Consider the following 25,271-nt stretch of genomic DNA (forward strand, 5'->3'; position numbering starts at 1 on the left):
CAGTATTCGAAAGACAAACACTTAAGGAAGTTGTTCTAGAAACAGCTGACCTCTAATTTGGGGAAGAGTAGGAACTGTTTTAATTACTGCTATAGTAGGTACAGAATAGCCTAGTATTTAGTCTGTAAATGGATGGAAAAGGTTTTCTTGATGCAAGCAAGCGTGTATCTGTTTAAAGAATAATTTATTACATATCATAGAAACTTAGCAGCAATCAGGGAAAAAATAAAAAATCTTTCTCTAATTTGAAGTTGTCATGGTACTGAAATATATAGCTTATTATATGTGATTTATATGTTGCCAAGATTATTTGTCAGGCGTTCTCAACTTTGGCTACATATTATTCAGTATTGGAAAATACTAATGCTTGGGATCGTTCTCAAGAGTTGTGGTATAATTGGTCTTGGGTGTAGTCCCACCCTTAGTATTTCTTAAAATGTCCTCCTGTCCCCATTTGTGATTCTAATGTGCAGCCTGGTTTGAGAACCTTTGTGTTAGAGGGATATTTACACGTACAGCTTGAATATTAATAATTATTGTTATGTTCCCCACTATTATATTTCTTTAGTGTATTATATCTTAGGAAGCAGATAGTCCATATCCTCTCATATCACAGAATATTAATGGATCTTGGATGATGTACACACAAGTTCTTTATATTCCTGATGGACGATTTCTGTCATGTATCTTGGGCCAATTTGTTAGGCTGTAAATTTATCTTAAAGGTTTTGAAGAAGACCTTCAAAATATTATCTGCTTCCTAGATAAAAAGAATGCTATGGAATAGTAGGGCCATTTAGTTAAAACATTACAGATAATAGTAAGTCTGCCATCAAGGCCATCTTGCATTAGGTAATTTTTAAGTTTTCTTCAAATTGTCTCATTGTGAACATAACATGACTAGTGACATTTATAGATTTTACTTTCTACTCAGGATCGAGGTGCTGTTAATGGGAATTTTGGGGTAAATTGGCCGCTGTGTCTTTCATAAACTGTCACACTACTACAGGTTTTGAATTGGTCAATTTACTGGTAAGATACTTGTAGTTAGAGTCAGCCATTTAGAAAAGTATAAATAGTGTGGGCTTATAAGCATTTACTTTGATACTCACAAACATGCCTTTAGTGCATTCTTCCGTGCTCCAGACCCCACTTCATCTCAGGTCTACTGTGTGTTTCATGTCTGCATGTACCTACTGAGCCTTAGCAGGTGTGCTCTTAATTGCTAATGTTCCTTAAACAAAAATGGTCATTTTCAGGGCTTCTTGCATTGTAATATGGGTCATAAAAACAGCACCAGCAAAACAAAACAAAACACATACAATAAGCAATTACAGTGCAAAGGAATGAGGTGTTAATTGACAGGAATAGAAGTTGCTCATTTGGGTCAAGGGCTACTTCAATTCAGTAGGCTGTCCTTGTAATGATAGACCAAGGTATTTTGCAAGTTCTAATGTAATTCTTTACATAATGCTTTCACTTCTGAGTTATTACAATTGCCTAGTATTGACAGAAGTTTGTAGTTAGATTCATAACTGGGGTAAGATGTGTAATTGGCAAGTTTCTTTATGAAAGGAAACTTCAGAAGGTTAGGGGAGCCTACGTACTAACTGATGCAGCAGTTCGTCAACTCATCCGCTTAATGAATCTTTATAACTATTACTTCAGCGAGAACTGCCCTTAAAAAATTCCCTGGGATATTGTTCATCTTTGTTAAGAAAATGGACTGTTACGCAAATATTAACTGAACCACTAATATGTATTGCTTTATACCAGTGACCAAAATAAACTCAGCCCTTCTTTTCATGCAGTTTGCTTTACAGTTAAAGTCTCAAGAAAAAACTAGAAATCTCCCTTGATTAATAACTACATTGAAATAATAATTTTATGTCCTTAAATATATTCATAGGATAACATTTACTCTCAAGAAATAATATAAAATCAATCTTAGGAACATGTAATAATACAAAGCATACTGAAAAATCTTCTGTTCATTTAAAACTATTCAGTAATGTCGCCATCCATGAAAAATAATACCCAACATTTCAAAAGTTTTTGGTGACTGTATTTTATTATGCATTTCCAAGTCTTCCTTAACAACTAGTAATCAAGATGGACAAAAAGCCTATGCTGCCCATGATTACAATCCCTTTCAGGTTATAACAAGCAAATCTAAGTCAGATGGTGGTGGTGTGGCACTGCTCTGCCTTCCTTTGGACCACACCATATTCTCTACTTATATGTTTTTCACTCAAAGAGAGTGAACTGAAGTAATTTAATACCATAGATGCTGCTTTGTTATGCATTTGTGCATGTAGTCACCAAAAAGAGTCTAGAAGGTGATACCTTCCCTAAATTCCCCCACTGCTTCCAGCCTCTTCAACATTCTAAGTGGCCTTATCTCCACCCTTTCCCCTTACTCCCTCCAACACAATCTAAGATAGCTTTTGCTTAAGATTTTATAATCACATTCAAAGGATTTTGAATTTTAATTTGAGAGACAATTTAGAAAGCAGATGCCATTTACATTGGGTATTTGTCTTTCACTGCAGTCATATCTTTGTATTAAGAGATCTTTCTCCTAATGGAGAGAAAGGAAAAATGTTTTCAAGGAGAAAACACAAAACAAAAAGCCAAAAGTGAAAAAGAAACGTCCTTCTAGAGCAACACAGACTTAAATGCTTCAAATTTTTTTTGGAACAAGTTTCTTTTAAAACGCTAAAAAAAAAAAAAATTGGTTGATTGGACATAGCTGGTTTATATATCAATAGATGAAATGTGTCAGATTTTAATGAGAGAAAGTGAAAAATGAACAGAAAGAATGACAGTGGAGAAATATTTCTCACATGAATTCCATTGTCTCTGTTCCTCACCAGAAATTTCCTAACATTAGGATATATCCGGGAAAATACTACATTGTGAAAGGTAGATTTTTACAAGGCTCCTGTTTTTTTTTTTTTTTGAAATGTGCTTATCTTTAGACACAATTATTCTGATGCCCTGGGTGTTTTTCCTGTCCCCATGTCTTCTTTCTCAGCATATGCTTATTCCGTATGTTCAATGCCGTATGCAACTTTAAATACATACTCTGAAATTTGGAATGTTTATACTTTGCAGTTGCAAAATACTTTATCCTTCAAATTGCTCTCACTACAAGTCTACCTGAGAATTCAAATGGTGGAGTAAAATACGTGTACTTTTAATTGAAAATGAATCTGACTTTTTGTTTGGTAGTTACTATTTCCTCTTTATTCCTGGAAGGCTTTTTCTTTACTTTCTTTCCCTCAGTGCACAAGTTGATCTTTTTGAAAAATAAGTGTTTGCCAAATCTAGTTGAGTTGGAAGGGAAGGTCGGCGGGGAGGGTGATTACTTAATATTCTGACTAAGAATACTAGCAACTGATTTCCAATGTAGAGGTAGGCTATATGCCTGGTGAAACAATTAAATTATAATTACACTGATTGATATTATAAATCATGCTTTGGGAAAATGAGTTTTAAGACTTTTGATGCCTAGTCTCATTTTTGTTTTTCGCATGTATCTTAGAAAAAAAATCAGCACATATGGAAGATAATAAGAGTTGTTTCTTCCTCTAGTGTGGTAAATTTTTACTTTGTAATTCTGTGCTGTGCTCTAGAGACAGATGAAGCAAATTCATAACTTTGATGATTTCTTTTCAAATATTGAGAACTGTAGCCTACTTTAGGATGTTTTATAAATGCAGAGAAACTTTTTGTCTTAAAGTAATTGATTTGACTTTGTTTCTTAGTTTGGTTTGGATATTAAATAAGCACTGTCAAGAATTTTAGCCATTTAAACTATTTCTTTTTGAAGTGGTGTTTCTTAACTTACTTTCAACCTGCTCTATTGCTATTCTTTGTGATACCTATTTTACAAGGATGTTCCATGTATGTCAGCATTTGGGTCTGCTACTGTGTCATCCTACATGACTCTTCATAATTAAATTTCAGTAAAGCAAATATTAAATAGCAACATCAAGTTTTCCTGCAACAACTTTGTATAAAAAAAAGATGCATACAATAAGATTCTGCAAGCCCTTTCAGTATTCTGCATTCACCAATAACTGAAGACTTCTGAGAAATATGACTTTTCTTTATACACTCAGAGGAAATATTTAAAAAGAAATTAAACAAGAAACCAGGCGCCAGTAGGTAGAGTAAAGGAAAAACATTAAAATTTCATAACAGCTCTAGAATTTGCTCGATAAATTTACGTTGGTATCAGAATACTATCCCAGACAATGAAAGTACTGTGAGCCCTAAGGTTAAGTGAGAGCCTGTAAGGAAAATTAGAGCTGCACAAAAACATTGTAGACTTCCAAATTTTAAAGGCATTAAACATTAAGGATAAACACATACTTTGCTCATTTCCTTGGATTAAGTATGGTATTTTAGAAAGGTGTGCACTTTCCCCATTTTACCCATCAAATTTTAAAAACTCAAATTTCAATCTGCGTGTAGTCATGAAGATTTGATTTGTGTTTATTTGCATAGGTTAAAACAAATCAAAGTATTGAGTACAATTTATGGGAAATATCTAATTTGTAGGTCTGTGTATATTTCAACTGAAATAACTTAAAAGTTATGAATCATGACACTACATTGTAGGATATTTGTATTTCAACTTTCTGCTTAAAATTTTAATACTTAAAGACACTTAAAGCTAGGTTATCTAATCACTGTTATTGAATTATTACAACTACCATTTTGGCAGCTAGAATACATTTATTAGTGATTAATTTCTGCTGTATTTTATTTTAAAAGGCTTTTCTGTCATTAAGAAACAGTGAATTAACCTCAATTTACAACTCATCCTTTTATTTTTTAAGAAGTGCATTTTAATGACATACAAAAGCTAGAAATAATCTCAAATATAGAACTGAGATTCATCAAGCTAACTTAGGCACAACCTGAGACTTAATACAGAAGTGTATTAAGTACATGTCATTGAAAAAAAAGATCTAAAGAAGTACTACGTAAAATGGATGGCAAAATTTTCAGTGTACTACTTGAAAACTGCCTTTTATTTCCCCTAGAATTTGTATGCCCCATGCATCACCGTTCTATGTTAGATGCGTGGTTATAAAATTGTGAAAATGGAGACTTTTCTGGTAACAAAAGGGTTAAGTTCTTTTTGCTTTACCAGTTTCAAATTACAATGAGAAGCCTCTTCTTTCCCAGCAGGGTCGTGCTTACATTACTCTTTAGATCTCTCTTGAAGAGGGCTGGTATATTTGTGCCTGCTGGAGGTGGAATTAACAGTAAGAAGGAGAAAGGGATTGAATGGACTTACAGGAAGGATTTCAAGTAAATTCAGGGAAACACATTTACTTGAATAGTACAACCTAGAGTATTATTTTACACTAAGACGACACAAAAGATGTTAAAGTTATCACCAAGCTGCCGGACAGATATATATTCCAACACCAAGGTGCAGATCAGCATAGATCTGTGATTCAGAAATCAGGATTTGTTTTGGAAAGAGCTCAAGGGTTGAGAAGAACTCAAGAGCAAGTGAAGATTACTTTGGGAACTACAGTTTATCAGAAGATCAACTTTTGTTAATTCAAATACCAAAGGCCTGATTATCATAAATTCATATAGGAATGCATAGGTCATCTGATCATATAATATTAGCCGTCTTCTGCTACATCAATGCAGCAAAAACTCTTAACAACTGTGGATAATTGGAAATCTGAGTTTCAGCTTTCTTAGAAATAACTACTCTTGACACTTTCCAAAATATTTAAAATAGGACAGGAAAATCAGTGAGGATGCTGTGCTCAGAAATGTCACTGTCATGAAAAATAGGTAAATTTGTTTTCAGCTACTGGGAAAGTGTACCTCCTAGAAACTTAGTTTTTTTTTTTTTTTTTTTAAGAGGACAAGAAGGACTAAAAGTATCAACTTTTGCTTTTGGACAAAAATGCATCTGACTGTATTTTTACTTAAGGGTATTGTGGGTTTCCTCTGGAGCTGCTGGGTTCTAGTGGGTTATGCAAAAGAAGGTTTGGGAGACAATCATGTTCACTCCAGTTTTATTTATAGAAGACTACGGAACCACGAAAGACGGGAAATACAAAGGGAAATTCTCTCTATCTTGGGTTTGCCTCACAGACCCAGACCATTTTCTCCTGGAAAACAAGCGTCCTCTGCACCTCTCTTTATGCTGGACCTCTACAATGCCATGACCAATGAAGAAAATCCTGAAGAGTCGGAGTACTCAGTAAGGGCATCCTTGGCAGAAGAGACCAGAGGGGCAAGAAAGGGATACCCAGCCTCTCCCAATGGGTATCCTCGTCGCTTACAGTTGTCTCGGACGACTCCTCTGACCACCCAGAGTCCTCCTCTAGCCAGCCTCCATGATACCAACTTTCTGAATGATGCTGACATGGTCATGAGCTTTGTCAACTTAGGTATGTTGTTCATTTGTTTGTTAATCTATGTTATTACAAAGTGGAAGTTTTTCCTAATAGTAAAGGAGCTGCTTGGTAGGTGGTCATGTTTATATAAAGTCATTTTCTCTAACTCTCCTCTTTAGCTTCTATTTTGTTTCTTTCATTCATGCTATGTAAGATTTTGCCTTAGGCAAAAAGTCATATATATATATATTTAATATGAATAGTTAAATTTAAACACTGATAGTGTGGGTCTTTTCAGATCTTGTTAAAATTTCAACCTCGCTTAAATATATGAATGCAAAGACAATAGTCTAAAAACAGGGACATTTATGAGGATAGCTATGCTATGGGCAAAAATAAAAAAAAGAAACGAGCACTTACAGATGGGAAAGTAAAAGTGACATTCTGAACCACTTTTTTTAAAGTGATTTAAACCACATATAAGTATATATTCACATACTACTTAAAAATCTCTCATCTAGGGGAAGCAACTACTGTAAACATATAGATGTAAAATTAACCAAGATCGAATAGCACCATAAAAGATTACTATCAAGGAATCAAGGAAGGGATTCTGAAGTTCTATAATAAATATTTCAGAAATAAAGTGTCAATCTAACAGTTCTTAACTGTAATGTGTAAAGTATGTTCTACCTACTTGATGTTTTTCACAGGCAAGAACAATGTAAAACATGCTTTAGGGGTCTTTATCTATACAAAATTTTCCTTCTACATGAGATAAAATATTTAATTGTAATTTTCTGTAAACCACAACAATATCAGTGAGAACATTTTAAAATTATATCTCAGTCATAGCTGGTATTTCATGATGGTTTTTAAATACTGATAATGTCAAATGATAATTTAGTTCCCAATATTCCCTCTCACAATAATATTATGGATTACCAATTTCAAATTATCTTATAAGGGCTGTTGTTTTCTTTAAATGTTTTAGTAAAAATTGAAAGTGAAATTTACTATCTTCTGGCAGGCAAAGGAATATAACATCGAATGTGTTTTATTTTTGAAGATTAAAAATTCTATCAACAAATTTAATCCACTGGGAAGAATTGAGAACTTTATGATGTAATAGCTTTTAGAACTTTGTTTTACAAATGCAATCTGCTTTGACTTAAAATTAACATGTTTTAGAAAACGCTTAATTAAAAACTTCCTCATGTAACATCTCAAAGGAAATATTCTTTGAAAAGTCAGATTATCAACAAATCTTAATAACATATGAATGCTTTTATAATATATGTTGCTTAATATACTCTGCTCATTTGCTCTTAGCAATCCTAGCATGAAGGATAAGGTACTTAATAAATCATATGTTTTATGTTACTAGAGACAAAGCTCTCATTATTAAGTGAGTAAGTCATCATTTGTTGCACTAATCAGGTGTCCTGGAGGCCTTTTCTTCTACATATAATTAACAGACTTCACATGGAACTTTTTAGCCTTTAAAATATAGCTTAATGTCAAATTAATTTGGTTGCTTTTACCTAGTATAAGGGACATGCAAACGTAGCTTGTGGTACATTTTGCTTTGTAACATTTCTAAAGTATTATTCAAGAATTTAAAGTAGTATAAATATTTTAATAGAAACATTTCAATCTAGCAAAATTTATATATTCATAAACCATTGAGAAAATCAGGTCATATCATCTAAAATCTGACAAAGAAGCATATATATGTTACATATTTTAATAAACAATAGCTCAGTCATGAATGTCATATTTTATTAGAATTGTTCTGATCATTTACAAGATAAGTGTAAGCATGATTTTTTAATTTATGTGTTTACTTTTTATAAATCTACGTAGAGTAAGAAAGTCAAAACAAATAATAGTTTTATTCGTTGATTCCTAGAACTTTTTTATTATTGAGAAACACATTTAAAAATAAATGACATTTTAGTTACATTGTTCAGATTATAATAACATAACAGTTTATTAGCTTATTGCCTATATGAAGAAATACAATTATTCATTAGACTCTAGAGAAACAATGTTAGTTATAAGCTTTAGAGAAATTGTGTATTTATTTGTATCATGCTTGAACTGCTGAGTAGTACTTTATACTCAATAACAAGCTATGTTGTTTCTTCTTTATTTAATAATTCCAAACTGTCTTACATGAAATTACTGACAAACTGATTCTGACACTAGGTGAGTTTTTCTTGGTAGACTTTAAGGAAAATTAAACCACAGTTTAATTATCCTTTGATCATGCCTTCTAATAAATCCAAAACTTATAGTTGATCACTACTTAGTAAAAAGCTTTAACTTTTGCATTTCTTTTATAATCAAATAAGTAAGCATACTCAGAAAAGGTGAAAGTGTAATAACATTATTAGCTGCAATAAGAGTGTCAGTGCTTTTTAAATGTAATATCCATTAGCAAATATTACCTGTAGTTTATTTCATGTTCTTATAAGACTAAAAAGGATTAGATTTTATTTTTTCACTATCTTAAAATATATGCATATAGCTGAGACTAAGTACAAATGAGTCACGTTAGTAATAGTCAAGGGATTTGTATTGAGGAAGTCACCTGGATATTTAAATATGTGAAAAGAATCTGTTGACATTTCCCATAATTAGAAGAATTATATGAAAATGATCTAGTAGCATCCTTTTCAAAAATGCTTGTGTGTTGTCCTTCTCAAGTCAAATAACGGATTTTCTACAGTTACCTTGTCATTCAGAAATTCATTTTTCAACATAGTTTTGGTCATGAAGAACAATTAAACTTAACCCAAACTCAGAATCATGTTTAACAAAATACCCACTGTTTAAAATTCAGATGAGATTAGCTTTATGTTCATAAGTGAAAAATAGATTTGAATTTACTAAAAGAAAAATAAAACGTAAATAAATTGCCTGAGGCATGCAAACATCTGAATGTGAAACCAAAAGCATCATTTTAACCTTTATTTTAGTGACTTGTTTATTTTGAAGAAACGAATATAAATTATTAATTGTGTGAAGAGAAATATTCCTTCTATCATATTCATTATTCTTAGGCCACTTTTATCAGTCTCATAGTATTAAATTTTACAGGTTGAATTATTTGCTTTTTCCCTAAAACTGTGGAATATCAGTGGAATTTTTGCTTAGTCAATATAACATTATTTTGTTAATAATAATGTCTTTCTGTTTAGTTTTCTTTTTTAACCATCTCTTTGTCAAAAGTGCTAAGTGTTAGTATATGTATTAAATACCAATACAAGTTAAAGACATGATTAGATAATTTGCTTACAATATTTATTTCTTGTTTACACAAAGAAAACATGTAGTGCATTTCTAAGATCTTTTAGTTAGAAGCCAATTTTGATTACTTGATGACATTGTCGCCACAATGACATAACACTAGATATTTTAGAGGAAGTAAAAAACAGTAAAAACAGGAAAATTACTTTTATATTATTCTTTGTATCTACATATTCCTCTGGAAAAAGTTGAACTTTGAGTTTATTAATGGTTTTTCTCTTAGATATATTTCAAGAATATGTTTTAATTCCAAGCATAAAAGTATTTAAATGTGCTGTTAAATTTTTTAAATATGAGAACATACTTAGTATATTTTCATGAAAGAAAAAATGCTTTCAAAAACTTTAAACCTTTTTTGCCTACTTACCCTAATCATTAAGTTCTCTTGGTGCTGGAAGGAAAAAATGCTTATGTTCTCAGTTGACAGGTTTGAAAGGCATCATTGATAATTTATTGTTGTTTTTGGCTGAATCAAGTGCCCAGTGGAAAGGAATTTATATACAAATCTGCCTAAAGATGCCTATCGATGTAGTCTCTCCAACAGTTATTAACACTTGTGCAACATAAACACACCCATAAACACATGGAAGATTTTTTTTGAAGGGGGATGGGTTGGAAGGAAAGACAATCTAAAGCCATTATAGTACATATTCATAAATTATGCCTGGAGTAACTAATGCTAATAATGGGTAAAGCAACAGTCATTCTGTAAAAGTTTTAACTTTTGAAGAGAAAAATATTGCTGAGTGTGGAGACCTTTTTCTCTCTTCTTCAACAACCCTTCACATTCATAATCGTGACCAACAGGATTCTTTTTCTGCTTTAAAGATGATTGATTATCAAGTGACTGGCATGACAGACACACGCAGGGTTGCCAGAGATAGTTATAATCATAGTTTAATTAAATGCCTTTTTTTTTTTTGCAAATTTTAATGGTTACTTACAAATATCAAATTTTAAAGATTAATGAGACGTATTAGCTGGAACTAAGGAGGACTTGGGACTGCCTCAGCCGCCACCTCTGACTCCTTCCCTTTCATTCTTCCATTTTCTGTAATATCACCACTCTCCCTCCTCCCTTCTTACAGCAATTTTTGGCCTTTCCTCCTTGTTCTGTGTCTCTGTAGCCCCAGGCACTCTTGGCACCCCTCTCCTTACCACTCCCACCCTTCCTGGGGTCTGCCTTTGGTCCTGGTTTGCTAGAGGCTTAAATTAGTTGAAAATCAATTAGTTACAGTTTGAGAATTGAGGTGCACTCTCCTGTTTTCTCTCCAGTTGAGGAGGAAAAGGTTATGACGTGCCAATTGCGGCCTCCACCCATTGGGAGAAAAGCTCCCCAGGGCATCAGAGCTGCCCTGGCTCTTGCCATCCCCTGTAATTGTTTCTCCATCATCCCATTCTTCTTTGCCTCCTCATCTCTCCCTAAGGATCCCATTGACAGAATTTAATTGTGTTTTGCCTTTATTTTATAAAATAACATTTAAAAGGGAAAATTTCAAGAAAAGTAAAAGAAAGAAAAAGAAATCAACATTGAACAAAAATAACACTCATCAAACATGCCAGTCCTATTTAGTTTATAAAAAACTTTTGCTTATATTATCCTTAATATTCTGTCACTTCCATGAAGAAATTAATTTTGTTTTGAGAAGAGATAATGAGAAAGAATAAAGAGACAAAGAGTAGGATTTAGAGGCATACAGGAATAAGGATGAGACAGAGAAAGAAATAAAATATTTTGGTAAAAGAGCCTGAAAGAAAGAAAAGGAATGAAATGAGTCATTAAAGGCTGGTTTTTGAGTTGTACAGGTGGAGGAGGTGCTGGGAAATCCTCAGTCTACCTCATACTGAACAGCAGCTAATTCAACATCCCTAACCACATCAGCTCGAGGGGAAAACCCTTTCATCCTTACACACTAAAATACCGAAGTGGGGAAGGAGGGGGGTTGTCTCAGTATGTGTGTACAAGGAGCATACAGACAGGCTACTCACATTTACAGTCATAAATAATGTAGTAGCTCAGTTTTAAAAAACCACAGGTTAAAGGAAGAGGCTTCCCTGACGCACAGGAGAGGGGCTGAGATCAGAGGAACCACTGAAAGGGTTGGAGAGAAACAATGAATCCCTTGTTCTAAGTAATATTTATGAGTGCTTCTTTGCACCTTAAGTTCATATTTTATTGGCTGGGCTGTGGGGTTTCCCATTTGCTCATCTCTTAAAATAATACCCTTGGCTAAGATATCCTTTAAAACACACTAGTCAGCCCTGACAAACAGCTCATTTATTTAGGGGGAAAAGGGATCTGTTTTGATTTTGATGTCAGATTGGGATGTTTAAGATTTCAGCTCACAAAATCTGAGAGTAAGATAAAAATAATGGTGGAGTATTCACCTGACTTTTTCAGAGATGTTTAAAACAATCTGCACAACCAAGTAGTAGTAACCCCTAGTTTGTATGAGTCTTGCCCAAGAAGTTGTGGATAAATGATAATTTTAAAAGGCGGAAACAAAATCTATTAAAATATACAGTGTTTAAAAAGAGAAAAAAAAGACTATTTGTAGAATAGTAAGAAAGGTCTTTAGTGGTTTGGGGAGAAAAACAACAACAACAATAACAAAACAAAAACCCATAAATCAAAAAGAATGCATTAACCTCAGCTTGGAAGGCAGTGAATTAAATACATATTACGTAACTCTTAGAAACCAAAACCTTGTATAATTCTGAATATTTGGATGTTGAAATTAAACTGGAGATTGTGCTGTTATATGACTTCTAAGACAATGAAGATCCTTGTCTTTGATATTTTGTTTGTTCAATTTCTTTCTAGAATATAATTTTAGCAACTTTTATTGTTCTTGTTAAACAGGTTTCCTGGAGTTGTTAGGAATAAAGAAAATAGTTTTAAAAAGTCAGGATCAACAGATGTAAATCCTGCTTAGATTTTATGCAGGACTATAAGACATGTCTAAACCAAGAAAAGATTTATTAGCATGTACACAATTCTTCAGCTATTTTAATGCTCTAATGATATGAGAAGTTCCGTGTTATTTGTTGGGCAGATTTTCTGTCTCTGTTCTGACTCTGTGATTACCCTTTCTATATAGGAGACACAGCCATCTCCAGAATCTTAAGTTCATGGCACATTACTGCTCACATGACTTTAAAGTTTAATTATAAATTAAATTTAATTGCTTTCTTTTCTTTGATTCCATCGCAGAAGTAGAGTAGTATACAGGAAGCCAGAATGCTTGGATTGGAATCCCATATTACATGCTTACTAGCAGCATGAACTTGAGCAAGTTATTTAAATTATTTGTGCCTCTGGTTCCTTATCTAAAGATAAAGTGTAGATAATAAGATAATAAGTGCAAATCTCAACTCGATGAATGTTGAGATAATTTACAGGAGCAGCTGCATAATCTGTGGACCCTGATGAAAATGAAAATGCAAGCCCCTTGTTCAAAAATTATTAAGAATTTCAAGATGGTGGCAGCAGAGCATTATACCAAGAGCAGGGACCTTCTAAGCCCAGGGCCCTGTGCAGCTGCACCGGTCACTTGCCCGCGAGGCTAGTCCTACATGTTTGATTACATGTTGTGGCAACAGAAACCATGTCCCATTCATCACTCCCCGCCTGCCCCACCCACTGAGATGTATCAGCGTTCCCAGAAGAAAAGAGACAGAATGTGCAAACTGAATCATTTAGGAGAGTTTAAGTAATGTTATAATGTTTATAGTGTTGTGGGCAGAGGTTTTGTTTTGTTTTGATGCGGCAAAACAAGGGATCATATAGTGTCTTGGGATGGCAGGGTAGCCTTCACTACTCCTGGGTAGGGGGCATAGTTACCAGAAAGCTCAGAGGAGAGATATGTGGGGAAGGTGCCCTGATAGAAACTGTGGCATTGGGAGAAAGATGCCATGCATCTAATCCCTAGATATTCAGCAGGGAGGGGTACAGATTCCAGGGGATAAATACCCAGACCATATGTTTTGGTCTTCCCTTGGTTCACCCTCACTGAAAGCCAGAGAGCCACAGAACCCATTGGTGTGGTTCCTAAAAGTTAGTCTCTTGGTGAGAATAGCAGAATAGGGAAATGTGAAGAAGTGGATCTTGAAGTACAAATGGAAGATATTTAGCACAAGTAGATAAATAAACATTGGTTGTTTAGTCAGCAAGGGTTCTAGAATTACTTCAATTTCAGTGCAAGTTACTGATATATATGTTAATCTTTGTCTTGGTTAATTTATAATAAAATTCAAGAGAATAATAATTTAGTGTGAGAGATAACTACTTCAGGAGTTGGTGAAATAAAGTGGTAAATATAAGCATGGCATGCTGAAAAAAAATCCTTCAATTGTGTTTGGGTCAATAATTTCAGCTGATATATTAAAACCATTTTAGAGAAAATTGAAATTAAAAAACAAAAATTACCCAGAGAACAGAACCCCCTAAAACAAGGAAAGTAGCGCTTTCAGATCACAATATGAACTGTGGACTGCAATTGCCAATGAAAAAATTCAGTAGGGGAACGAGCAGAATATGTGCAAGTATGTAGAGCAAAATGAAGAGCAATATATTTTTCTAATCCCTGTTTATTCTCAATTGTATGTTATACCTCCTGAAATGATCCATGACTGTGTGTTAGAGCTTTTTTGAATTCTGAGTGGAATCATATGATATTCTCACATGCAGTGTTCGCATTCCATAGTTAATGTTGCAGGCAAAAATAATGTTAGAATGAGTTAGATAGGGATTATTGTCTTTCTTCTTTGCTACCTTTATTCTCCTCTGGCAGAGCTCCTGTAACTCAGAGAGGCAGAATTTAGTAGTAGAGCAGGTATGTCAGCTATTTAGTTCTCATAAATAATCAAGCACTAAACCTTGAGGCCAGAGCCACTCCCTGCCCTTCAATCACAGAGGAATACTGAATAGAACAACTCCTTTCCAGTACCAGTTTGTGTTTTCCATCAAAGTTGCTACCGTTGGCAATTTCACTTATGTAATTATTAAAAGAGGAAGAGAGGGTGCAGCTTGGAAATTGTGTAGCCTCTTCTGCAAATAACCTTGATGCAGACACAAAATACTTATCTAGTGGGGAAGAAATGAAGGTTATTAATTAAATATGCTTTATATCAAAATTTGTGTAGATGTATTCTTTGCTCTGGGTGAAGGAGGGTCACTTGGTTCTCCCTTAACTGTTTTAGTAGGGTTTCAGTGTTAGGGCTTTGAAGCCAGACTGGTTTGAATTCCAGCTGTGTATCCTTGAGCAAACCATTTCATTTTGTTGAAACTATTTCTGTATCTAAGTGGAGCTCATAATACAGAATTGGAGTTAAGATTGTGTAAGGTGAGGTCCTAGACCTTTGAGTCTACATGAGACAAATAATTAATGGTCTCACCTGCTATTACAAGTATTTCTACTAGGATATACTATGGAGATCTAATATTAGAGGAAATCTATATTCAGCCTACCAGACTTCATCAAATAAATGCCTTGCTGAAATTCTGAAACATTATGCACATAATTTTTCCTCTGTCTGAAAGAAAAACCTTGAATTTCATTGACTCTTTCTTCAAGTTGGACAGCTGATGGACTCTGTTCCCCCACCAGGGTGCTTTGGAAAAGGTCAGTCTGTGGCAGAGCCTTCATGAGACGGATTGTGGTGCTTTCCTCTGAGGACCCAAAAGCAACATTTTCTGTGATTAGCTGCTGAAAGGTGCTTTTCATATTACCTTTGGTCAGAGTCCGAGAACTACTCCATGGTTTTACTTTAATTTTAGATATTACCTGTTCCATTTCCTTGCTTGTTAAGGAGAAGGGGAAACTGATCAGAAGCCAAGGCAGTAATATACAATAAGAAGATATTTGGTTGTAAAGACATGGACACTCTATAAAGAACCCTTTGAAATAATGTTAAAAAATTTTTAATGCTTATTTTCATAAGTCAACTCATTTTGAGGGTTTTAATTTTTAAGAAGTTGATTCATGATGAAAATTTAGGTGTATAAACTTTTAAACTCTAAGCAGGAAGGTCACTCTGTTCAAATAATCTTTCAATCTTGGAGCTTTTAGTACTGTCTGTAACTCAAATCATGTCTGAATTTATGATTTATAACTTGCAGCTATTCTCATTACTATTTAAATCATTATTATAATTTTGTTTCTACTTAATACCATTCAGCCTTAAGTGTCGTGACTTTCCTCGACTATTTGGGTTTTTTTTTTTCTTTTTTTCAGATGAGGCTGTTAAATATTTTTGTTAATTTTCTTGAGTTGTTATAATATAATAACTTAAAATGTTTTTAAACGTGATGAAAATATATTTGTTTGGTCTCCAAAGTCACACAAAAGGCCATACATAAACTGTGGACATCTTCTATTACAGGATGCACATTGTAAAATCATCACATTGATTTTTGATATTTCATAATATATTGAGTGGGAAAACATAGGTTTATTGTTTTCTCATTATTTAATAAAATGCTGAAAGATAAGCCATTAATATGATGTCTCAGTCTGTTTGTGTTGATGTAACACAATACCTGAGACTGAGTAATTTATAAGGAAAAGTTTGTTTGGCTCATGATTCAGGAGGCTGAGGAATCTAAGATCAGGCAGCCCATCCAATGAGGGTCTCGTGCTGCTTCAACTCTTGGTGGAAAGTGGAAGGGAATGTGAGTATGTGCAGAGACACGCAGGAGAGACTGGGCTTATAACAACCTGCTCTCAAGGGAACTAATCCATTCCCAGGTGAGCAAAAACTCACTCCCTCCCACAAGATGACATTTATCTATTCATAATGGCAGTGCCTTCATAATCCAAGCACCTTTCATGAGGTTCTAGTTTCCAACACTGCCGTGTTGGGAATCAGCCTTCAACGTGAGCTTAGGAGAGGACATACTCAAATCGTACTGGTAATTACTGCTAGATTTTTAATTGTGATGGGTAAAGTTATTAAAATAAGTACACATTCCAACTACGTATTTATTGATATATTCAAATCACCATTTAAGGTTTTTCTCTTTACACTTTACATTAAAAGTTATCATTCTTCAGTAATTTACATTGAGGAATAATTTTATTTATCAGAATTAAGAGAGCCATTTTTTTTGTATGTGTGATGCATTTACAGTTATGCATCATTTAAAAATGGGGATGTACATTCTGAGAAACGTTTCTTTAGATGATTTCATCATTGTACCAATATCACAGAGTGTACTTACACAGACCTAGATGGCATAGCCTACTACACACCCTAGCTAGATGGTAAAGGCTATTGCTCCTAGGCTACACACCTCTGTAGCATGTTACTGCACAGAATACTGTAGGACGTTAAAACACCATGGTAAGCATTTATGGAAACATATCTGAAAAAACGTAATTGGTTGTGCTACATTATGATGGCTATGATGTCACTAGATGATAGGAATTTTTCAGCTCTATTATAATCTTATGAGACCAGTGTTGTATATACGATCTGTGTTGATCTAAACATTGTCATTATGTGGCTCCTTATAGTGTATAAAATTTCATAGTATAATTGTAGCAGTGATAATTAAAGGAACAATAACAACAATAAATGTAGTTCCCATGACAGAGACTGGACTCTGTGATTTTTATGCATTATTTCAGTGTATCCACATCTTAATTCCATGGGTAAATATTTTTCTGTCAATGTATTGATGTAAAAATTGAGGGTATTCAGAGGGTAAATAACTGACAAAAGTCACCCAGCTAGTGAATGGCGAAATCATTACTGGAGCCATGCTCTGGTGACAGATTTTATATTCTTTGCCATTATTCTTTGCTTTGTAACCAGCTTTTGGAGAAATTAAAAAGTATGCAATTTTTAACAACAACAGTAATAATGGCTTACATTTTTTAAAAGCGCCTTTATGTACATTATGTGGTTTGATCTAAATTACTGCAGTATATAGCACTCAAGGAAGTAGATATGATCCCACAACATACATCTATGGAAACTGGAGTTCTGAAAGGTCATTCATTCAGTCATTTAACAAATAAAAGCTGACTACCTACTATTGGGCCAGACACTGTGCGAAAGACTGTGCCTGTTTTACTGCCAAGATCACAGGGCAAAGGAGCCAGGTCCAGGCCCAAAATCCTTCATTCTTGTGCCAGGATTTTTTTTTCTTTGCTGAATGTCACATACTTTAAATAAATCACACCAAAAATCTAGCACCAAGTAAAATTAAAAACACTAACAAAAATCCCTTTAAAGAATTTTTTTTTAAAGCCTGCTACCAGCTGACAGAACCTATGGAAGCCTTTTAGTCCAAAAAGACTGGAGCAAAAGTAAAACCAAAAGCAAAACTTGGAGAGGCTGTTAAAAGCCTGTTTGTATAGCTCTGGGAAATTATTAGTATGGAGGCTGCAGTGACTTTTAAGGAAATATCCGAAAAGAAGGTTTTATGTTTTACACTGGATGCTAATTGTACATTCCAAAATATAAGTGTGGCTCAAACATTCATTATTTGTGTTGTATTCAGGAAATAAGGATACAAGAGCATACAATTTTTCAAAATTAAGTTGTTGGAGCTGTCTAAATCTTGACCCCTAGCCCTATCTTACTTCTTCAATTGTGATGGATAAAGATTTTCCTCCAGGTTTTACTGCTAACAAGAGTGTATAAAGTGTTTACTTTGTTACTTTATACATTGAACATAATGTAGTTTCAGGATATAGTGAGAGTCAATGGAGATACAATTATACATTGAAGTAAAAGGGGATTCTGAGAATTGGTATAAGGACCACTTTCATCCATTTCCTTGAATCTGCTTACAGTATTGGGGATTGGGCAATGATTACTTCAAGTTGATTGTCGAGAAAAATTGACCAATATTCTATGACTTCCTTACTCTTTCCTGACAGTTTACTCTGATTGTGAAGTAAAAATTACATCAAAATATGGATGTAAGTGTACTGGTACACCATCACAGTTGTTAGTGTTCATCTATTAATTCACATCAACAAAGCATTCTATCATAAAAGTGAAATAATAGAAGTGGAAGAAGTTAAGACTGTAATGATTTCTTCTAGTGGATATTTTGTTTGCTGCAGCTAGTATAGTGCTTATGATGTGCAAGAGAGCATGAAAATAGCATTTTAAGTGCTAACATTTTAAATTTTCATAAAGTCCCTAAATTTTATAGATGAGGAAATAGAGACCCTGAAGTCCTTTGTCCAAAGTCCTACTTCCTGTAAGAGGAGGAACTGGATTCAGAGCTCAAGCTATTCACTGATATGCTATGCTGCCTTTGTCAATGCTATTGAGAAGACTGCTGTTGTGGGGATATTGCTTGAATTCTTTGTAAAGTTCTATATATTTTCCAACATATTATATATTGAATTTGCACTGTTTTCACTTCATCAGTAATGGACATAAAATGTCACAAAATGAAATAAAAATATTTTAGAAGAAAGTCTCTAATAATGAGTTTACCAAGAGTCTTCTCCCTAGAGTTCAACTGTTACGGGTTTTTGATAGATGAGTTGTGTTGCTGGCCTTCCACAGGAGGCAAATACTCATGAAACAGGAAAAGAAGCACTTTGCAGACACCAAGGATACTGACTTTTGTGACATGCAGTCTAACTGGTCAGTACTAAGGAGTGGAAAGGTTGATCTGTGTTATTGATTCCCACTTTTAAAAGACAGATTTGGCATAAACAAGATTAACATTTGGCAAAATAGAAAAGAGGTAAAATATCAAAGTTGCAAACAGTAATAGGCCTTAAAAGAAGTGGTTGGAGATTGGAATAAAGTAATAGTGAGTTTATTTGGATGCTGGGTGATTTCCAACCTGCTGGCCAGTCTAGAAGGCCATATAAGCAGGCCTGCCATGCCTCTAAGTATGCCTTGCCTCAGCTTCTCTGACCCCACTTGGGATTGACCAGCGAATTAGTAGAAACCTACTAAAGTGGAAGTTTGGGCTTCAGGAACATCTACAGCTTACAAGTTAGGAATCTCCTACTGCTTGCTGCAACTAGAAACTGACAGATAACTTCTGCTTCATCCTGCCAGTCATGACTGAAACTCCTCTGTGTTATAGATAATATTTAATGACATCCCGTATTTAATACACATCCTTTGATTTGTAGCAGTTACAGCCCTAATCTCTTGCATGTGTAAAGTGAGTTTCTTTCCATAGCTCACTCATTGCCCCTGTATCACACAAAAGCTAAATATATTATTTCTGCTCCTTTTATATCTTATGAATTAAAGGGTGAGGACTTGGGATATTTTTTTTTTTTTCAAAAGAAAATATTTCTGGAGCTACAAAATTTCTCAAAGCAAAATGCGAAGTACATGAGGACATTTCAGACCCGTCTATCCTCAGCTCTCAATACCAAACAGAGGGAACCACACAATGAATTATAAAAAGCAGCTACAGTTGTTAACATACTGATTTTTAGTTATAACACTGAAAACTAATCTCTGCTTTGAAAAGCAAGACAAGAGGTAGCTAAGAGTAAAAATGAGCATTTAAGACATCACGTGCTGCTTCTTAAAAATTCTATTTTATCTCTCTCTCTCTACCTTTAGCCACTCGTACCCAATCTACCAGTGGCCCTATTGTAATGCTAGAAGTGTGAAGGATCTTAATATCTGATTTCTAATTATTTAGTCTGAGTCATACTTAGGAAGTCAGATGAACTTATGAATAGGTCAAACATTTTATTTAATTTATATTAGACTAATTTCATTGACATATGATATAGCAGGTGCTTAACTATAATTATATTCCAATCTCTTGTCCACTTTCAATCATTTACTCTTTTTAATCGGAGTTCTTTGTCAGGGTTTCCTAAAATGAATTTCATGGAAAACATTACTTAAAATAATTTTTTTCTTTTGATAGGATCTTCCTCTGTTACCCAGACAGGAGTTCAGTGGTGTGATCTTGGCTCACTGCAGCCTCCACCTCCTGGACTCAAGCAATCCTCCCACCTCATTCTCCCAAGCACCTGGGACTACAGGTCCATGCCACCACGCCTGGCTAATTTTTTAAATTTTTTTTTTTTTTTTTTTTGAGACGGAGTCTCGCTCTGCCGCCCAGGCTGGAGTGCTGTGGCCGGATCTCAGCTCACTGCAAACTTCGCCTCCCGGGTTCACGCCATTCTCCTGCCTCAGCCTCCCGAGCAGCTGGGACTACAGGCGACTACCACCTCGCCCGGCTAATTTTTTGTATTTTTTGGTAGAGACGGGGTTTCACCGTGTTAGCCAGGATGGTCTCGATCTCCTGACCTCGTGATCCGCCCGTCTCGGCCTCCCAAAGTGCTGGGATTACAGGCTTGAGCCACCGCGCCCGGCCAAATATTGCCCAGACTGGTCTCAAATCCTGTGCTTATGTGATTTGCCTAACTCAGCTGCCCAAAGTGCTGGGATTATAGGCATGAGCCACCAAAACATTTCTCTGTCCTTTTAAGAGGGGTTGTCTGAAATTTTGTGGCCAAATAAATTTGAACTATGTAAAGAAACTAATTCAATAGGTTTTTATGTTTTCAGGACAGGATTCCTCAGTGTGTTTATGATGCTAATGAGCATTATGAATCTCTGCAAGGAGGATATAGGTTATAGGGTTTCACATGATTGATCGTTGGTATTTGGGAGAAACATTTCTTTATGGAGAAACACTTTATAAAAGCTATTCTGGCAATAAAGCAAACAGAAAGTTATTATACTTTAATTTGTTGACATTGTAGTCACTTTTATGTCAAAAAGGAGCAGGAAAAAGTTGCAATTCCAATATCTAGGGCCAATTATTGTTGATGTTTTTGTACATTTCCTTTTATACTTTAAAAATATACCTTTTTGTAGAGTTGACCTGTTTATGTAAGGTTGTACCCTTACTTAATTCTTGATTTTTAAGCTTTTGGGTTTTCTCATTTGTTCATTTTCTCCTTATGAATATATTTTTGATGACTGAATAATATCAGCCAGATAATTCATTGTCATTTGCATAAACAGTATTTTATTATTGGGCATGCAATCTTTTTAGCTTTTACTACTGTTTGCTGTGTTGCAATAGATATCTTTACTCATGTGTTTATAAACATTTCTGACCAGTTTTTTAGAGTCTGTTCTTAGAAAACAAATTATTAGAGCAAAAGGTGTGATTTTTTTAATGCAATTACACAGAATTACATTGAGGAGTTCCTGAGGAAAATGAACCCAGAAACACTGATTATTGAAACTAACCAGTGTTTCAGTATCACTGCTAAATCACTTGCCATCCTATACCTTTTAAATTTTTTTTTTCTTAATTTTACTTTAAGTTGTGGGATACATGTGCAGAACGTGCAGGTTTGTTACATAGATATACATGTGCCATGGTGGTTTGCTGCACCCATCAACCCATCATCTAGGTTTTAAGCCCCGCATGCCTTAGGCATTTGTCCTAATGCTCTCCCTCCCTTTGCCCGCCACCCCCTGACAGGCCCCAGTGTGTGATGTGCCCCTCCCTGTGTCCATGTGTTCTCATTATTCAGTTCCTACTTACGAGTGAGAACATGCAGTGTTTAGTTTTCTATTCCTGTGTTAGTTTCCAGCTTCATCCATGTCCCTGCAAAGGACATGAACTCATTCTTTTTTATGGCTTTATAGTATTCCATGGTGTACATGTGCCACATTTTCTTTATCGAGTCCTTCAGTGATGGGCATTTGGGTTGGTTCCAAGTCTTTGCTATTGTAAATAGTGCTGCAATAAATACACATTTAAGCCTCCTGAAAAATACACTAAATTGCTTTTCAGTAAATTTGTTTCAATTTCTATTTGTACCAGTGGAAACGTTAATACTATTTTACCAGAATGAAACCTGAATTAATATTATATATTTACATTATTGATAGTCTAAAACATATCTCTTTTATTTGCATTTCTTCTGAGATTTGTTAATCTTTTATATTTTCTCTTTGAGGAGTTTTAAGTTTACAGCTTATGCTTAGAAATTCCTCCTGTTACTAGGTATTAATAATTATTTACTTTTTTCCCTTTTTTTTTTTGCCTTGATCTCTTTTCAGTCAACTCATTTTTTGTAAATAGCAATTATGTGAAGACATTTCCAGATATTTAAGAATTTTAAAAACATACCATCAACATTCTGTTTTGAAAATAATTGCTCAAAGTCATCCCATAGGTAATTGCCGAAAAAAAAAAAATGGAGAAGAATGAGGTGTTTATAATATTCAATGAGTTAGAATTTTAGAATTAAAATGAGGTAAGCAAATATATTTGGTCTAAATGACTTTATGTTCAAATAACCTTCTATAATTATAAAATGCTCAAGTATACATGAACAAAGAATAATTTGGATGGCAGAGATGTAATACCTCATTTATAACACTATTTAAAGGTATTGGCCAAGTGTGGTGGCTCAGGCCTGTAATCCCAGCACTTTGGGAGGCTGACGCAGGTGGATCACCTGAGGTCAGGAGTTCAAACCCAGCCTGGCCAACATGGTGAAACCCCGTCTCTATTGAAAATACAAAAATTAGCCAAGAGTGGTGGCACATGCCTGTAATCCCAGCTCTTGGGAAGCTGAGGCAGGAGAATCGCTTGAGCCTGGGAGGTGGAGGTTGCAGTGAGCCAAGATTGCACCATTGTACTCCAGCCTGGACAAGAAAAGTGAAACTCTGTCTCTAAATAAATAAACAAACAAACAAACAAACAAACAAATAAAGTTGTCATTTTGGGATTGCAGAGTACTACTAAATAAATGTATACATTATTTTTTAATTGAGTTGTAATTGCATGCATTTACCCACAAATTATATACTTTATAGTTTAGTATCAAGTTTGACTTTTGAGCCAAAGCATTTGTTTTCACAGAATCTCAAGGTGTTTTGAAATTTTTTGCCATCAGCAATTATTTAAATGATCACAGTGATATAGGATATTCATAACCCACTTTTAGCACCTTGACCTCTTTAGTATCTTCTAGATTGATAGTTACTTCTAAGGGATATGAAAGAGTGCCAAAGCATGGCTGCATTTTTGTTTTGGCTAAACCTGGTCTCTAAATGATAGGTTTTCATCATACATGTTTATCATCTTACCAACCTTTCTTAGCTTTAAGCATTTTATAATCATACATAATAACTGTTTGAGTCTCAATACTGTATAATAGCATAGTTTTTAAAATGTCATTTAAGCAACAATTAGTAATGTAAATTCAAATAACATATTGTGTTAACTGCAAAAATAATGCAACGTAAGCATCAGTTGAATGATTTGATAAACTAAATCAAAGAAGGTATATCAGAACTGCATGACCAGAAGAAAACAGGGTTCAAAATTTTATATTAGTAAGTATAGGATTCAAAAATTGCATGACGTTGAACAAAACAAGTCACTATGATCATGAACTACATAAAACTTTACAAAGCTCCAGCAGTGCCAACTCTGTATATGGAAAGTAATAAATTAAAATATGTAAGGTAAAGATGGTTAGAAATGTAAGTAAAAATTGGTAGAAGCAAAATTGTACTATGAAATCTTTCCATAAAGTTAATACTGCATAATAGCGCACACACACACATACACACACAAATGTAAAAATGTAAAATAATGCTGTACTTAAATAATACAATTGATAAGATTAAATTAAATGGTACATAATGAGGATTATACTTTGAAGTATATTGATATGTATGAAATCATGTAGAGAATAGAGAATATGATTTTTGAGATTCCATGGAACAGTTAAATCATCACTAATCAGATGGTATATAAGCTTAAAAGTATAAAAAGTGTAGATAATAAACATGTAAGAAAATGTTCAACACTATCAATTATTAGATAATTGCTCATTAAAACTGAGATATACCACTACACATCATAAAAATGGCTAAAATAGAAAAAGAAATAAAAAACTCCGAACTCAGAAAACCAAGTGCGTCAATGATGCAGACCAACTAAAATGCATATAAATTGCTGGTAGGTATGCAAAATAATACAACCACTTAGGAACATCTTACAATTTTTTAAATAGTATTAAACATATGCTTGCCGTTATGACACAAATCTCACTTCTAGGTATTTACCTAGAGAAATGGAACCTTGGGTTCACACAAAAACCTCTACATGAATGTTTATAGTGATTGTATTAATAATTCTCCCAAACTGGAAACAACTTAAACATCCTTCAGTGGCTGAATAAACAGTGACACATCCATTGAATTAGATTCTTGGCAACAATAAAAGGAGAGAACTATTGATAATGCTAAAACATAAACCTACAATACATCTAGCTAAGTGAAAAATACCAGACCCAAAGGGCTATATATTGTATGATTTCATTTGTATGAAACTGTGGAATAAGCAAAATTGTAGATATAGGAACAGATCAGTGTTTGCCAGGGATTAAAGGTAGGGTTAAAGATTGACTATAAAACAGCCATGAGCAGGTAATAGAACTATTCTGTATCTTGACTGTGGTGGTGATCACGAATTCTGCATTTGTCAAAGGCATAGAGCTAATGGTAGATTTCATTGGTAAAAGCAAATTACAGAGGCAGATATATGCCATATTTACAATCAAGTATTCATAAACT

General features: G+C 34.2%; 1 protein-coding gene across 3 annotated transcripts in view; it reads left to right on the forward strand.

The window, feature by feature from the left end:
* The first annotated feature begins 5,191 nt into the window (after positions 1 to 5,191).
* Positions 5,192 to 25,271, forward strand: part of BMP5 (bone morphogenetic protein 5) — a 123,648-nt gene continuing 103,568 nt past the window's right edge. For 2 of the 3 annotated variants that reach the window (XM_011960187.1, XM_011960190.1), the window contains exon 1: positions 5,192 to 6,437. In XM_011960187.1, coding sequence (XP_011815577.1) covers positions 5,948 to 6,437 — 490 coding nt within the window. In that variant the 5' untranslated portion in view covers positions 5,192 to 5,947. The remainder of the gene's footprint in view (positions 6,438 to 25,271) is intronic. The other variant, XM_011960188.1, reaches the window with a different exon arrangement.

This window comes from Colobus angolensis, unplaced genomic scaffold, assembly GCF_000951035.1.
Source record: "Colobus angolensis palliatus isolate OR3802 unplaced genomic scaffold, Cang.pa_1.0 Scaffold51, whole genome shotgun sequence".
NCBI classification, from domain to species: Eukaryota; Metazoa; Chordata; class Mammalia; order Primates; family Cercopithecidae; genus Colobus; species Colobus angolensis.